General features: G+C 47.0%; 1 protein-coding gene across 1 annotated transcript in view; it reads left to right on the top strand.

Annotated features, from left to right (window-relative positions):
* LOC140424765 (obscurin-like) overlaps positions 1-17,299 on the top strand; it is a 1,044,598-nt gene that overhangs the window by 579,824 nt on the left and 447,475 nt on the right. Inside the window, 4 exon segments of the mRNA XM_072508149.1 lie at positions 1,639-1,905; positions 10,593-10,865; positions 11,802-12,068; positions 12,390-12,656. Coding sequence (XP_072364250.1) covers positions 1,639-1,905; positions 10,593-10,865; positions 11,802-12,068; positions 12,390-12,656 — 1,074 coding nt within the window.

Raw genomic sequence — 17,299 nt, 5'->3', positions numbered from 1 at the left:
GGGGATGAGAAAATATCAGCCATGATTGAATGGCGGAGCAGACTCGATGGGCCGAGTGGCCTAATTCTGCTCCTATGTCTTATGGTCTTATGATCTATATTGTGAAAAGTTTTGGTCCCAGCACCGACCCCTGAGGCACACCACTAGTCACTGGCTGCCATCCTGAAAAAGACCCCTTTATCCCATTCTCTGCCTTCTGCCAGTCAGCCAAACCTCTATCCATGCCAGGATCTTACACTTAGCACCATGGGCTCTTAACTTATTTAACAGTCTCCAGTGCGGCACCTTGTCAAAGGCCTTCTGGAAATCTAAACAAATCACGTCCACCGGTTCTCCTGTGTCTAACATCCGTGTTACTTCCTCAAAGAATTCTAACAGATTTGTCAGACATCACCTCCCCTTGATGAAGCCGTGCTGACTCAGTCCTATTTCATCATGCACTTCCAAGTACTCCGCAATTTCATCTTTAATAATGGACTTTAAAATCTTACCAATGACTGAAGTCAGGCTAACCGGCTTACAATTTCCCATCTTCTGTCTCCCTCCCTTCTTAAACAGCGGTGTTACATTAGCCACTTTCCAGTCCTCTGGGACCCTTTCTGTCTCCAGTAATTCTGAACGATTACCACCCATGTCTCCACAATCTCCTCAGCTATCTCTTTTAGGACCCTGGAGTGTAGTCCATCTGGTCCAGGTGATTTATCCACCTTCAGACCTTTCAGTTTCCCCAGAACCTTCTCCTTAGTGATGGTCACTGAACTCACCTCTGTCCCCTGATTCTCCTGGAGCTCTGGCATCCTACTGGTGTCTTCCACCGTGAAGGCTGATGTAAAGTAACTACTCAGTTCCTCTGCCATTTCTTTGTTTCCTATTATTACTTCTCTAGCCACACACATTTTCCAGTGGTCCAATGTCTATTTTTGCCTCTCTCTTACCTTTTATATACTGAAAAAACTCTTCCTATCCTCCTTTATATTACTAGCTAGCTTGAATTCATATTTCATCGTCTCCCTTTTTTCTTTATTAGTTGTCCTCTGATCGCTTTTAAATGCTTCCCAATCCTCTGGCTTCACACTTATCTCGCCACTTTGTATGCTTTTTCTTCTGCTTTTAGGCTGTCATTGACTTCCCTCATCAGCCATGGATGCCTTGTCCTCCCCTTAGCATGTTTCCTCCTCCTTCGGGTGAATTTCTGTTGTGCCTCCCGAATAACCCTCCAAAACTCCTGCCATTGCTGTTCCACTGTCTTCTGTGCTAGGCTCCTTTTCCGACCAACTCTGGCCAGCTCCTCTCTCATGTCTTATTTAATTGTAATACCGTTACATCTAGGACCTCACCACTGTGTCACCCGCCCCCTCAGAGGGCGAGGGACAGGGCATTCTGGAACATTTCAAAACGCTAGACAAAAATAAGAATCTGGACGAAAGCGGCGACTGATTCAAATTTTGTTTTGTGGCTCTTTATAACTTAGAAACAAAATGAACCAAGGGGGGTCTGCCTGGCTTATCAGTCACATTTTGAAACGTATTCCAAATGTAGTATTTTATTATGAACTTTAATGCAGACTGATGTTTAATTCATGTGATAATCAATGCCAAAGGAAAAGTTTGGAAAATTATTCTCATGATTTTTTTTCAGCCACTCCAGCAACTTTCACTCAGCTCCTTCAAAGCATGGAAGTGGATGAGATTGAAACAGTAACTTTAATGTGTGCACTCTCACAAGCCAATGTTCCGGTTGTATGGAAGAAAGGATTAACTGCAATCTCTCAAAGTGAGAAATATGAAATCAAGCAGGAAGGTTGTGTACATATATTATGCATATGTGACCTGAAGGCAGAGGATTCAGGTGAATATACCTGTGTTTCTGGGGATCAGCAAACCACAGCTTCCTTAACAGTAAAAGGTGAGTTAAAATCACTTTTTTTTAAATCTTAATGTTTTTGAAGGTTCCCTGCAATAACCTTTCAAATGTTCACTGATCTGATATGTGATGGCATATTCTGTTCATGTTTCCATGTTCCAACTTTCATTTTTAATCATGCATTTAGTTACAGGAGAGGTTATGGCTGCAGACCAATTATGCAACTCAAGTTTTTATTGGGCTTTAAATTATTGTGCATAAAATCTAATAGCGAAATTAATATAGATGTTGTGTAAATCTGATTTTCAGTCTTCATGACAACAGAAATGAATAAAACAGTTTGTAAAAAGTCGCATAATGTGAATAACAATATAGAGATTCATTTCCAACATAGCCAAAAAGGTGTTCGTCCAGGAAGACCCATAGACAGTGCTGGTGTTGTGTAAAAGTATCTGTGCCATGCTGTCATCACTAAGAGTTTTATTGTTGTAAAACAATACAACAGTAACTTACTATAATCCAGCACTGTTAATACAAGGAAAGATCCCAACTAACTTTATAAAGAGGAATTGCATACTAAGCAGACAGTTTGAGGAGTATTTATGAGGTTGTCAAAGGGACACCTCATGAGCCAGGTTTTGGCGAGGCTTTAGAATATGTCGAGTGCTATGAGTTTTGGAAGGGAGTTGCAGATATGTGCCGGAACAAGACTAGAGAGAAAATATTATACAAGAAAGCTGAAGTGAATGAGCTGAAAAATGGGAAACCATTTGAGGATAGCAAACATAGAGCAGATGAGCGGGTTAAGATGTGGCTTGTTGTTTTCTCTGGATGAGTGGAAGTTTTTATAGGGGAAAGCTTGGGATGCTGGCATTGAGAGAAGAAAACGAGAGTGAGCACATAGCTACCCAAAGATTGCAAACTTCAAGATCGCGGAGAGTGCCAAAGACTATGCACATTGCTTTGTGGGATCCATGTCAGCTTTGAGATGTACCACAGCCAAAAGGGATTCCGTTCCCTCAACATTCAGTTGGTGTGTGTGCATCTGCAGAGAATTCTGCAGGCCAAATTCTGGTATCCTGGCAGTAGTCATGATGTGTTCATTTTGTGGCAGTCCACTTGCCATCTGCATTTGAGTCACCATGGAAAACCAAAGACTGGCTTTACTGGGCAGCTAGGCTCTTGGCAACATGGCTCTTGACTCCAATGTGCAACCCATTCATAATGGGTAACATGCATACAATGAGAGCCATGCTGCCACACAGTGTGAGCAAGCAGACCATTTGTGTGCGATTTGGACTGCTCTAGATGAGCCCTGGAGTACTTGGCTGTGTGGGATGCCAGTATTCATGGCAGTCGGTGAGGGATCTGTATTTGGAGGAAGGGTTTGCCAGTCTGGAGGAGCTAAGGGAGAGGGTAGAGCCTCCGAGGGGGAGTGAGTTCAGGTATCTGCAGGTTAGGGACTTTGCGCGAAAGGTCTAGAAGGGGTTCCCTGGGTTGCTGGGATACACCCTGCTGGAGCGACTGCTGCTTCCAGATGTGGAAGGGGAGGGAAGATTTGGGGATATATCCAAGTGGGTAGGGGAGCAGGGAGGCGAGCTGTTGGTGAAGATCAAGGAGAAATGGGAAGCGGAGTTGGGAGGGTAGATCAGTTGGGGAGCATGGAGTGAGGCACTGCATAGGGTAAACGGGACCTCCTGTTGTGCAAGGAGAGCCTGATACAGTTTAAGGTGGTGCACAGGATGCATATGACTTGGGCGAGAATGAGTGAGTTCTTTCAAGGGGTAGCAGATGATTGTGAGAGGTGTGGGCGGAGGCCAGCGAATCACGCGCACATGTTTTAGGGTTCCGAAAAATTGGGAAGATTCTGGGTGGGAGTGTTTGCGGTCTTAGCCAGGGTAGTGGAGGAGGAGGTGGACCCGGACCCTTTGGTGGCGATAGTTGGGGTTTCAGAGAAGCTGGAGCTCATAGAGAGGAGGAAGGCCAATGTCTTGGCGTTCACCTCTCTGATTGCACGGCGGCGAATTTTGCTGGAGTGGCGGTCGGTATCGCCACCGGGGGCAGTGGCTTGATTGTGTGGGTGACCTGTATGACTTCCTGCGATTAGAGAAGATAAAGTATGAGTTAAGGGGCTCTTCAGGGGGGTTTGAGGAAAGGTGAGGGATGTTTCTGACCTTCTTTGAGGGGCTGTTCGTCGCGGGGGAGGGGGAGGTGAAAAAGAGGAAAAATCTGTACAGTCTGTATAGTTGATTGTATGGAAGTATGTTTCCCGGGATGTTTATTCGCTGTAACCTGTTTTGATACATGTTTGTAATAAAATACATTTTTTTAAAAAAGTATTCATGACAGTCTGCTGCATGAAACGTTTTGCGACCAGCTATACATTGAGCGGCTGAGGAGGAAGTGGAAGGGACGAGGCAACTTCAACACTCATTCTCTGGCCATGTTGGACATGAACAACGCATCTGACTATGATATCAGTAGATGCAATTGCAATTACCAGCAGTCCCACATCTTATCATCCTTTTGCTGACTATCAGAGTTTCATTTGACCACAATACAAAAATTAAAACCAGCATAAAATAAACATTCCAGACCAAATTATAAATTAATATATACCATATTGGCTTGCGCATTCCCTTAGTGCCTTTTTCCTTAATGCTGTTCTAGTACTTCTATGCACTCCTACCTGAATCTTTCTGCAACATGGTTATTGGAAGGCTACTGACTTTCAGTGGGGAAGAATCTAGATAGATTCACCAACAGACCGTAATCTGTCAGTATAGGTAACAGTACCTCCTCCACTATAGCCCTCAACACCGGGCCTTCGCAAGGATGTGTGCTCAGTCCTCTACTGTACTCCCTATACACACACGACTGTGTGGCAAGATTTGACTCCAATTCAATCTATAAGTTTGCGGATTATACGACTGGTGTGTCGTATCACAAACAACGACGAGTCAGACTACAGCAGGGTGATGGATCACTTCGTTGCATGGTGTACCGAAAAGAACCTCACTCTAAATGTCAGCAAAACCAAGGATCTGATCATCGACTTCAGGAAGAATAGTATGACATACATCTGCATAAATGGCTCCGAAGTGGAGATGGTCGATAGCTTTAAGTTCCTGGGTATCATCATCGCCAACAGTCTGTCCTGGTCCACTCACGTTGATGCAACAGTCAAGAAAGCCCAACATCGTCTCTACTTCCTACAGAAGCTAAAGAAATTCGGCATGTCTGTATCGACTCTCACAAACTTCTACAGATGTGCCATAGAGAGCATCCTATCCGGCTGCATCACAGCCTGGTATGGTAACTGCTCGGCCCAAGATCGCAAGAAACTGCAGAGTGAGGTGAACTCAGCCCAACGCACCACACAAGCTGGCCACCCTCCCATTAATTCTGTCTTCACCTCCCACTGCCTTGGGAAGGCAAACAGCATTGCTGGAGCCCCCTCACACCCAGGCTTTGCCCTCTTACAGACCCTTCCATCAGGCAAAAAATATAGAAGTCTGAAGACCCGCACATCTAGACATAGGAACAGCTTCTTCCCCACAGCTACCAGACTCCTCAACGACTCTCCCTCGGACTGAACTGTTCCCTGTACAACACTATTCATGACGGCCAATATTGCTCTTGCTCATGTATTTGCTCTGTTTGACCCTTGTTCCGCACTGTAACAAATTACTTATTTGTCGATGTACTTTGTCAATTATTCTTTTTTCTAATGTGCACGTACTGTGTACATTCCCTTCGCCACATAAAAATAGTTTTCACTGTACTTCAGTACATGTGACAATAAATCAATCAATCTATTACCTCAAGTGGCTCTAGAAGAATCTAGATGCCTGATTTTGTACAGCACAATCTTGGCATGAGCAGCAGACTGACAGGCACCAGCAAGGCCACAGGAGGAGTAGCAATGATGAGAGCACAAGTCTTGAGTGAGGAAAGCAGTTTTGTTCTTCAACAAGTTCTTCTGAGCTTTCATGAGAAAATGGCACCTGGAATACTGTGCACAGTTTTGGTAACCTTATCTAAGGAAAGATACATTGGCATTAGAGGCATTTCAGAGAAGGTTCACTAGGTTGATCCTGGGAATGGAGGGATTTTCTTACGAGGAGAGGTTGAGTAGGTTGGGCCTGTACTCATTGCAGTAAAGAGCAGGGAGGGATACTTGGGGGAAGTCAATACAGTTTCAAAAACAAGTCACAGGAGAGAGAGTAAAGAAGCAGTCAGGAATCCTACTTCAGGTACGGCAGTTAATGGCAAATACAAAAATAATATTGATTAAACCAGATGAGAGAAATAATAAAAGGGTGAAGAAAAGCTGTGGTACAGGTTAGAGTGTACGGCCCACATAAGAGTTCTATATACAAATGCACGGAGTGTAAGGAATAAATTAAATGAGCTGCAGGCACAAATTCAATTGGGAGATTATGATATAGTAGCCATTACTGAGACATGGCTGTAGGAGTGGAAACTTAATATACCAGGTTATAAGGCTTACAGGACAGATAAGGGAAATGGTTGGGGGTGGATGGAGTAGCCTTACTGATTAGAAACAGAACCAATTCATTGGTGAGAGAGGATATAATGAGGGGAAAGCATCTAATGGAGACCTTGTGGGCAGAACTGAGGAACAATAAAAGATCTAAAACTGAAATAGGTGTTGTGTATAGACCCCCCTGGTAGCAGCTCGCAAGTGCTAGATTGTATAAATCCAGAAATTAGGCAAGTGTGTCACAAAGGCAAAGTAGTATTAATGGGGGATTTTAACTTACACAGAGAGGCAATCGAGCACCTGTCAGAAAGGTAGTGAATTTCTAGAGTTTGTCAGTGATAATTTCCTACAACAATATCTCCTGGATGCAACAAGGGGACAAGCAATATTGGATTTAGTAATGAGTAATGAATCAGATTTAATTTGTGACCTAATTGTGTGTAAACATTTATCAAATAGTAATCATTCTTTTTTTTATTATAAAAATTTAGAGTACCCAATTCATTTTTTCCAATTAAGGACCAATTTAGTGTGGCCAATCCACCTAGCTTGCACATTTTTGGGTTGTGGGGCCGAAACCCACGCAAACATGGGGCGAATGTGCAAACTCCACACGGACAGTGACCCAGAGCCGGGATCGAACCTGGGACCTCAATGCCGTGAGGCCACAGTGCTAACCCACTGTGCCACCGTGCTGCCCTATCAAATTGTAATCATAACCATGATGAGTTCAACGTAATGTTTGAAAGTGAAAAGCACGAATCAGCTACTAAAACTTTTGATGCAGGGAAGGCCGACTTTAATAAGATGTGACAATGACTGTCCACAGTAAACTGGGAAAATCTGCTAATAGGTAGAACACTGAAGAACAATGGAAGATGTTTAAAGAAACATTTAACGCAATACAGAACCAATTTATACCTCTGAGAGGGAAAAGCTCCACTTCAAGCATTCAAGGAAAAGTTGTTTATTCCTATTTGGCGTCAAAGTAGAAAGAGAACTATGGCCAAACCATGGCTTACAAGTGAAATTAGAGATCATGGGCGGGATTCTCCGACCCCCCGCCGGGTCGGAGAATCGCCGGGGGTCTGCGTGAATCCCGCCCCCGCCGTGCTCCAAATTCTCCGGGCCCCCAAAAATCGGCCCGGCGTCAGTCGCACCGCCTGCCTCAAGAGAATGGTGGGGTCCGGCGCGACTCAATGGGCCCCAGGGCTGCCCGAATTCTCAGGCCCGCGATGGGCCAAAGTCCCACCCGTCTTTTGCCAGTCCCGCCAGCGTAAATTGGAGTATGTCCCTTACCGGCGGGACCTGGCGGCGCGTGCGGCCTCCGGGGTTCTTTGGGGGGGGTGGGGATCTGGCCTCAGGAGGTGCCCCCACGGTGGCCTGGCCCGTGATCGCGGCCCACCGATCCGCGGGCGGGCCTGTGCCGTGGGGGCACTCTATCCTTCCGCACAGGTGGCTGTACCGGTCTGCCATTCCCGGTGCAGAAGCGATGCCCTCTGCGCATGCGCGGGGATGCTGCCAGCATGTGCTGGCGCTCCCGCGCATGCGCCAACTCGCGCCGGCCGGCGGAGGCCCTTCAGCGCCGGTTGGCGTGGCGCCAAGCCCCTTTCCTGACGGCCAGCAGGCCTAGCCTCTGAAGGTGCGGAGGATTCCGCACCTTTGGGGCAGCCCGACTCCGGAGTGGTTCACGCCACTCCGTCCCGCCGGGACCCTCTGACCCGCCGGGTAGGGGAGAATCCCGCCCCTTATTAGATTCAAAGAAGCAGCATACAAATTAGCAAGAAAAAGCAATAGACCTGAGCATTGGGAACAGTTTAAAATTTAACAAAGGTGTACCTCGGGATTGATTTGAGAAGGGGAAAATACCAGATGAAAGTAAGCTAGCGGGGAACATAAAAACTGATGTTAAAAGTTTCTGTAGGTTTGTAAAGAGAGAAAGATTGGTAAAAACTAATGTAGGCCCCTTACAGACAGAAAGGGGGGAATTCATAACAGAGAACAAAAAAGTGGCTCAGGAACTAAATTTATACTTTGCTTCTGTTTTCACAAAAAAAGACGTGAATAATGTACCGGAAGTTCTGAGAAACACAAGTTTTAGAGAGTAGCTTAATAAAATTCGGTATAGTAGAGAAATGGTTTGGGGGAAATTAATGGGATTGAAGGCAGATAAATCTCCAAATCGTGATAATCTTCATCTCCCGGTACTTAAGGAAGTGGCCCTAGAAATAGAAGATCCATTGGTGGTCATTTTCCAAACGCTTTGGACTCTGGAATGGTTCCTACAGATTACAGGGTAGCTAATATAAGCCCGCTTTTCAGAAAGGGAGGTATAGAGAAAACAGGGGATTATAGACCAGTGAGTCTAATGTCGGTAGTAGGGAAGTTGCTGGAGTCCATTATCAAGGATTTTAGAGCACAGCATTTGGAAAACAGTGTTATAATCAGACAAAGTCAGCATGGATTTACGAAAGGGAAATCATGCTTGACAAATCGACTGGAATTATTTGAAGATGTAACCAGTAAGTTGACCAGAGAGAACTAGTGGATGTGGTTTATTTAGACTTTCATAAGACTTTCGGCAAGGTCTCATATAGCAGATTACTATGTAAAGTTAAAGCACATGGGATTGTCTTGAGATGGATAGAAAGCTGGTTAGCAGACGGGAAACAAAATGTTGGAATAATGGGTCATTTTCCGATTGGCAGGCAGTGACGAGTGGGGTACCGCAGGGATCTGTGCTAGGACCCCAACTGTTCACATTATATATTAATGATTTGGACAAGGGAACTAAATTTATTATCTCCAAATTTGGGGCTGGTTTAGCACAATGGGCTAAACAGCTGGCTTGTAATGCAGAACAAGGCCAGCAGCGCGGGTTCAATTCCCATACCGGCCTCCCCGAACAGGCGCCGGAATGTGGCGACTTGGGGCTTTTCACAGTAACGTCATTGAAGCCTACATGTAACAATAAGCGATTATTATTATTATTATTAATATTTGCAGATGATACAAAGTTGGCTGGGAGGGTGAGCTGTGAAGAGGATGCAGAAATGCTTCAGTGGGATTTGGACAGTCTGAGTGAGTGGGCACTAGTATGGCAGATACAGTATAATGTGAATAAATGCGAGGTCATCCCCTTCAGTAGCATAAATACAAAAGCAGATTATTATCTGAATGGGTGTAAATTGAGAGAGGCGGGTACGCAACGAGACCCTAGTGTCCTTGTGCATCTGTCCCTGAAAGTAAGCGCTCAGGTACAGCAGGCAGCAAAGAAAACAGATGGTATTCATAACGAGATGATTTGAGTATAGGAATGGAGATGTTTTACTACAATTGTGTAGGGCGTTGGTGTGCGGCCTCACCTGGAGTATTGCCCAGGGTAATGCTCTGGGGATCCAGGTTTGAATCCCACCACAGCAAATAGTGAAATTTGAATTCCGCAAAAATCTGTAATTAAAAATCTAATGGCGACCATGAAACCATTATTGATTGTTATAAAAACCCATCTAGTTCATTAATGTTCTTTAGGGAAGGAAATCTGCCGCTCTTACCTGATCCAGCCTACATGTGACTCCAAATCCACAGCAATGTTGGTGACTCTTAAATTCCCTCCGAAATGCAAGCCCGTCATTTCCAGGGCAATTAGGGGTGGGCAATAAATGCTGACCAGCCAGTGATGCCACATCCCATGAATGAATAAAGAGCAAACAAAATTCCTGATTCCTCAACTCGTCCTGCAATGGAGAGGGATTTCTATGGTGCAATCTGTTTGGATGATGTTGTCTCTTTTCCATGTTAAAGTAATGTATACTTGGATTTAACCCACCGACTTCAGCCGCAATCCTCTTTACTTTCTACAGGATACCCCGTGCTAGCCTGTCAAATTTTGGGTCTCCTGCTGAAATTTACAGCAACTCCTCAATGCTCAACTCAACACTGCCTGCATACTACATTCAGGGTAATGAGCAAACGGCACAAAGCTGCTCTGCTGCCCACATCAGATTGAATGGCCACAGGGCAATCATGCATCGCAAGTCCAATATCTGACACAAAATTAGCTCCAGTCTTTCTACATTGAATGCCTAATCTCAAATCTAACAATAAATAAATAACTGGTGTATTTGCCTGAACTTGCAGAAATAATGATTATGATTTGTACGGTGGTTGTCAGACATAGTTGATAGTTAATGTGAAACTATAATTTTGTGTTTTTGTACAGTATCGGGAGTAAAAATTGTTGAAAGCCTGAAGGATGTAACGGTTTTTGCAAATGAAACTGCTGTGTTTGAGTGCCGAGTACATCCTGAAAATTTTGCCGATGTACAGTGGAATTTGGAAGACATTCCTTTACAGCTCAATGAAATGAATGAAATATCTGTTGAACATGGAACGATTCACACTTTGAAATTAAAGAATGTCACTCAGGATGACTGTGGCACTGTAACAGTTAAAGTTGGAAAACACACTTCCTCTGCGAAACTTCTAGTTGAAGGTAAAAAAAACAAGTAACTTTATTGTGTTAGAAGTCTTGTGCTTTGTTTTTTTCTGCACGATAATTGTGTTGTAGTAGTATGCTGAAATAGCCAGTAGATTTCCAAATTTGGAGGGGTGGAGCATCACACCTCTGATTTCGGCGCCAACATGGATTTTCTGGCCGATCGCCAAATGCGATTTTGGAGTCGGAGACCAGAGAACCCCACCCAAGGAGCGTCATTCTCCGCCGGCGGGAGTCTCCGTTTTGCCGGCGCCTGGGGGTTTCCCGACGGCGTGGGGCTGCCCCACAATGGGAAACCCCATTGACCGGCTGGTGTTACGGAGACTCCCGCCGGCCGGTCGGGGCAGAAATGTGGCGGGGCGGGTAGGAGAATTTCGCCCATGGTCTTCCGTCAGATAGCCTTTGCTGTTGTCTATTGTAGTTTTTGTTCGCTACATTTACTTTATCTGGATTTTGATTGCTTTATTTTCTGTATAATGAAGGAATAATCAACTATCCTTTAAAATCAACCAAGTTTAGTCATGGTCAATTAGTTGTATTAAACTCAGTTCTGTTCATGCTTTTGTGAGTTTTTCCAACTAATTTTTGCAGTTTCAATTTCGGACTCCATCTTGTGTTTGCGCGACCTCCCAGTTGAAGGAGCAGTAGTCAGTGATTATGTTTCTCAGCCAGTGCGTACTTTGTGTGAGCATGATTAGGTAATGCCACAGAATTTACGCTGTTAAGTACATGCTGATTCATGCAGGGAAGTAATGTTGGGCATCAGGCTACCTCCTCAACTCTGAGAGCACAGATTAATGCCCATTTAGGTTGTTTTGGAATTTCTCTGTCATAGTAAACCATTTTCTAAGTGAGTTGAAACTGTCCGTTCCTTCACTGCATGCAAAAGATGAAGAAAGTGTCCAGTCTGATCTTTTGATTCAATCACTTTAGGTGCACCGCCTACTTTTACACAAGAGCTTCAAAATATAGAAGCAGTGGAAAATAGCACAGCAACCCTACTTTGTAAACTGTCACAGCTTAATGTGCCGGTCACATGGAAGATGGGCTCACTGGCCATTTCTCCAAGCGGGAAATATGAAATCAGACAAGAAAATTATGTGAACATATTGCTGATCCATAACCTGAACCTAGAGGACTCTGGAGACTATACATGTGATTCAGGAATCAGACAGACCACTGCAGTACTGCAGGTGAAAGGTAACTGCTTACCTTTGGCAGAATAAATGGCTTACTGTCTTAAAGTATATTGTAATTTAATTTCAGTGGCTCCTTTCAAAAATTCAGGTGTAAACCTAACCTTTGGGAAGGGGATTAAGCTTCTTGTGATATATGGATTATATTTTAAAATCTAACACTGTTGATTGTCTATATTACTTAAATTTCTAAAAATAGCGATGGCTTGCATACTATTTTTAACTAATATTGACCGTTATTTGTGGTTGAACAATTGTTTAGTATGTGTTTTGTTTGATTAATTTAGCATTTTTCTCAAGTTCTGATATTCTTTATGAACTGTAGCTTCACCTGTGCATTTTATAAAGAAATTGCAAAGCCAGGAGGGTGATGAAGATAGTCTGCTAATGCTGCACTGTGAACTCACTAAGGCTGGGGCACCAGTCACATGGAGAAGAGGAGCCCAAACGCTTTGTCATGGTGACAAATATGAGCTAATTCAAAATGACTCCACTGTTGAATTGGTAATCCACAATCTGAAGCAAGAGGATGCTGGAGAATACACTTGTGATTCTGGTGATGACCAAACAACAGCCATCCTGACTGTCAAAGGTTTGCATGCATTTTATCATATTTATGCTACATATTCAGTTAATAGATTTGGCTGACATAATTTCACATATATTTACTGGACCATAAGACTTTTTTTTTGCACTGCATCAAAATCCAAATAACGCAAATGCAGTTAACAACAGGAAAAAAAAATCGATTAGCGAACATGTCTATTCTTGAAGAATGTCAAATTAAAATGCCATCTGATGGAAGGCCATCGACCTAAAATATTAACTCTGCTTGTCTTTCTACAAATGCTGACGGTTGTGCCCAAATATTTCTTAAATATTCCTTTCAATATTCTGGTGCATCCTTTGATTTGACAAATAAGGTATATTTAAATTTTAAAAATGTTGGGCAGGATTCTCCGTCGGCTGACGCCAGCACCAGGAAACGCAATTGGGCGGAGAATCAGTTTTAATGCCAAAGTCGTGTTGGGCGGCGATTTCACACCAAATCGCTATTCTCCGTTGCCTCGGCAGCGGCATCAACACATTCCAGAACACACATACAGTAAACGCCATTGGCATATCATTAATAGGCCTGACCCAGTATTCTCCAGGGCCTCCGCGATTCTCCGCCTCCACTGAGGCGAATGCCTGACGGTGAGGTTCACTTGTGCTTTTAAAAATCATGGGCGTCATTCTCCGACCCCCCGCCGGGTCGGAGAATGGCCGTTGGCCGCCATGAATCCCGCCCCCGCCCCCGCCGAAGTCTCCGGTACCGGAGATTGGGCGGGGGCGGGAATCGGGCCGCGCCGGTTGGCGGGACCCCCCGCTCAATTCTCCGGCCCAGATGGTCCGAAGTCCTGCCCAGAAATTGCCTGTCCCGCCGGCGTAAATCAAAGCTGGTATTTACCGGCAGGACCAGGCGGCGTGGGCAGGCTCCGGGGTCCTGGGGCACGGGGCGATCTGACCCCGGGGGGTGCCCCCACGATGGCCTGGCCCGCAATCGGGGCCCACCAATCCGCGGGCGGGCCTGTGCCGTGGGGGCACTCTTTCCCTTCCGCCTCCGCCACAGTCTCCCCCATGACGGAGGCGGAAGAGACTCTCCCCACTGCGCATGCGTGGGAAACTGTCGGCGGCCGCTGACGCTCCCGCGCATGCGCCGCATTTCCGCGCCAGCTGGCGGGGCACCAAACGCCATTTCCGCCAGCTGGCGGGGCGGAAATCCCTCCGGCGCCGGCCTAGCCCCTCAATGTTGGGGCTCGGCCCCCAAAGATGCGGAGCATTCCGCACCTTTGGGCTGGCGCGATGCCCGTCTGATTGGCGCCATTTTTGGCGCCAGTCGGCGGACATCGCGCCATTGGGGGAGAATTTCGCCCCATGTAACTGGCGCCGTGGCTGATGAGGGAGAGAGGGGGTTACGGAGAGCATCCAACATTGCCATAACTTTCTGACAGCTGAATTTAAATCACCACTTTTATTAGAAATCTCCCTCTAAACCAAAAAGGGTCAAAAAGATTTTCTAAATGATGTACAAGGATTTTCACTCCTTGACTCCTTTGCAGACTTAAGTAGGTGCGATTCAGGTCAAACTAATATTCAAAGTTATTCCTGGTATAACCTATATCTGCAAAGAAGGTTTTATCTACTTACCACTTAGTAGCTTCAATCCTGGGTCCCGCCTTGCTGAGCTTGAGTAAAGCAGACTTTGACAATTTTGCAATAACCACTATTTCAGGTTAGAATAAATTTTTAACTTTTACTTCAAAAGATAACATCACTGTCTTTACAACAAGTAAAAAAGATCTTGCTTCTGGATTTTCCATTCCGGTTCTTCGGACCTTGGTGGGCCCCTTGACAATCTCTTCTTGGGCGCGATTGCATCGCCGGGGGCCGGCGTGTCGCGAATTCTCCGCCCCCGGTGATTCGGCGGGGGCGGGAATCGCGCTGCGTCGGTCGGCGGGAATCCCGTGGCGATTCTCCGGTCCGCGATGGGCCGAAGTCCCGCCGCTGTCAACACACGCCAGCCGGCGTGGATTGAACCACCTTTGGGACGGCGGCGCGGGCGGGCTCCGGGGTCCTGGGGGGGGCGCGGGGCGATCTGGCCCTGGGGGGTGCCCCCAAGGTGGCCTGGCCCGCGATCGGGGCCCACCGATCCGCGGGCGGGCCTGTGCCGTGGGGGCACTCTTTTCCTTCCGCCTTCGCCATTGTCTCCACGATGGCGGAGGTGGAAGAGATTCCCTCCACTGCGCATGCGCGGGGATGCCATGAGCGGCCGCTGATGCTCCCGCGCATGCGCGGCCCCGGCAAAATCATTTCCGCGCCAGCTGGCAGGGCAGCAAAGGCCTTTCCCGCCAGCTGGCGGAAATCAGTCCTCAAGGTCAGGGCTCGGCCCCTCAAGGTGTAGAGAATTCCGCACCTTCGGGGCGGCACGATGCCGGACTGATTTGTGCCGTTTTTGGTGCCGGTCGGCGGACATCGCGCCGATTACGTAGAATCCCGCCCCTTATCTGTGGGTGTTCTCGGTAACTTCGATCCCCTGTTTGGCTACTGCATTCAGTCCTTCCCATCTACCGAAGCAGCTCTGAGAGCTGAAAGTGTTTGGCTGCTAGCGATTCAGGATTTGATCACCCTTCTAACAGGCGTGCTGGTTACATGACATTATCTTCAAGTAATATCTTCTGTCCATTTATGTAATTTTGTTTGTCCATTGTATTCATCTAGTTTCCATCATGCCTAACAAGAGGATGTTTCAATGATAAGCATTGGTAAAAAAAATGCTTTGATGCTTGTCAAATCCTAGAGGAGTGATACATCCGGTTCTCGTCATGTTTAAACTGATTCCTGCTTGGTGTTAATTTATGACTTAGTAGGCTCAACCCTTATCTCCAGACTTCTACTTTTAACAGATGACATGAAGTTTCTATTTTACACAAATGTGCATTATTTCACGTAATTCACTTAAGGGGTGAAATTCTCCCGAAACGGCGTGATGTCCGCCGACTGGCGCCCAAAACGGCGCCAATCAGACGGGCATCGCGCCGCCCCAAAGGTGCGGAATGCTCCGCATCTTTGGGGGCCGAGCCCCAACATTGAGGGGCTAGGCCGACGCCGGAGGAATTTCCGCCCCGCCAGCTGGCGGAAATGGCCTTTGTTGCCCCGCCAGCTGGCGCGGAAGTGACATGTCGGGGCGGCGCATGCGCGGGAGCGTCAGCGGCCGCTGACAGTTTCCCGCGCATGCGCAGTGGAGGGAGTCTCTTCCGCCTCCGCCATGGTGGAGACCGTGGCGAAGGCGGAAGGAAAAGAGTGCCCCCACGGCACAGGCCCGCCCGCGGATCGGTGGGCCCCGATCGCGGGCCAGGCCACCGTGGGGGCACCCCCCGGGGTCAGATCGCCCCGTGCCCCCCCCCAGGACCCCGGAGCCCGCCCACGCCGCCTTGTCCCGCCGGTAAATAGGTGCTTTAATTTTCGCCGGCGGGACAGGCAATTTATCGGCGGGACTTCGGCCCATTCGGGCCGGAGAATCGAGCGGGGGGGCCCGCCAACCGGCGCGGCGCGATTCCCGCCCCCGCCGAATCTCCGGTGCCGGAGACTTCGGCAACCGGCGGGGGCGGGATTCACGGCAGCCCCCGGCGGGGGGTCAGAGAAAGACGCCCAAGGTTCTGGCAATTCTAATCAATTGTTTGCTAAACTAATTAACTTCTATAAAAGGGTGGAACACTGTTCCCTTTATGTAACTAAAAACTTAATTTGCTAGAATTTCTCTAATTTGAAAGAAAGGTATCAGATTACAGCATAAGCTGTTTTAGAGGTGTTCTCTTAACACCTGTGTGATAAAGGCTGTCTGCATTTCAAACTCTCTTTTCTGAATGCTGTTAACCCTTTGTGGGATTTTTGCTTGCTTTTTCACATAATCCTTCGGGTTTTATCAGACCTTCATGTTTCAAATGACATCTTTCCCATTTTACTTTATACTTTTGTGCCGCTGGCCGGGGGGCTACTGCCAGGGCCAGGGGGAATGGCGGGAGGTGGCCAGGATATGGGCTGTGTAATCCACGTGGACAGGAACGGAATACCATTACTACAGCCTGCAAGGCAGCCATGCGGCTGTGCAGGCCGCTGACTGACCACTGTAAACCCAGGGCCACAGGTTGTATCAGTCTCCACCCAGGGCACCCCCCCAGGTGCACTCTGGCCTCAGCTGACCCATCAGTGGGATGGGCGAGCTCCAGTGCCATCTTGTTGGCTGAGATGGATGTGTCTGGGGAGTGAAGTGTGTTTATGTGGCTGCAGCTTATCAGCCTCCTGAGTGTCAATCACGGACCGAGAAAATCCCAGACGTTTGTCATTGGAATCGATTGTGTTCCACGTGGCGCTGGTGCTAGCCTCTCCACAATCGCTGAATCGCTCCCGATGAGGTGCCAGTTTTGCTGCCATGGAAGTCCACGAATCGACTCGGCGTCAACGCTTGGTCTCAGGGACGGAGAATCCAGTCGCTTATTTATTTGTTCTTTCACTGCAATTCACCCTTTGATAGCTGCAGGTTTCTATAAAAAAATATTGACTGACTCACTTAATTTCATTAGATCAGAGGACAGAATCATTTACAGTGCAGAAGGAGTCTCACCCGGCCTTGGAAAGAGCACCCTACTTAAGCCCATGCCTTCACCCTATCCCTGTAACCCAGTAACCTTTAGA

Source organism: Scyliorhinus torazame, chromosome 6 (assembly GCF_047496885.1).
Source record: "Scyliorhinus torazame isolate Kashiwa2021f chromosome 6, sScyTor2.1, whole genome shotgun sequence".
In the NCBI taxonomy this organism is placed as follows: domain Eukaryota; kingdom Metazoa; phylum Chordata; class Chondrichthyes; order Carcharhiniformes; family Scyliorhinidae; genus Scyliorhinus; species Scyliorhinus torazame.
This window is presented reverse-complemented; position numbering and strand designations above follow the sequence as displayed.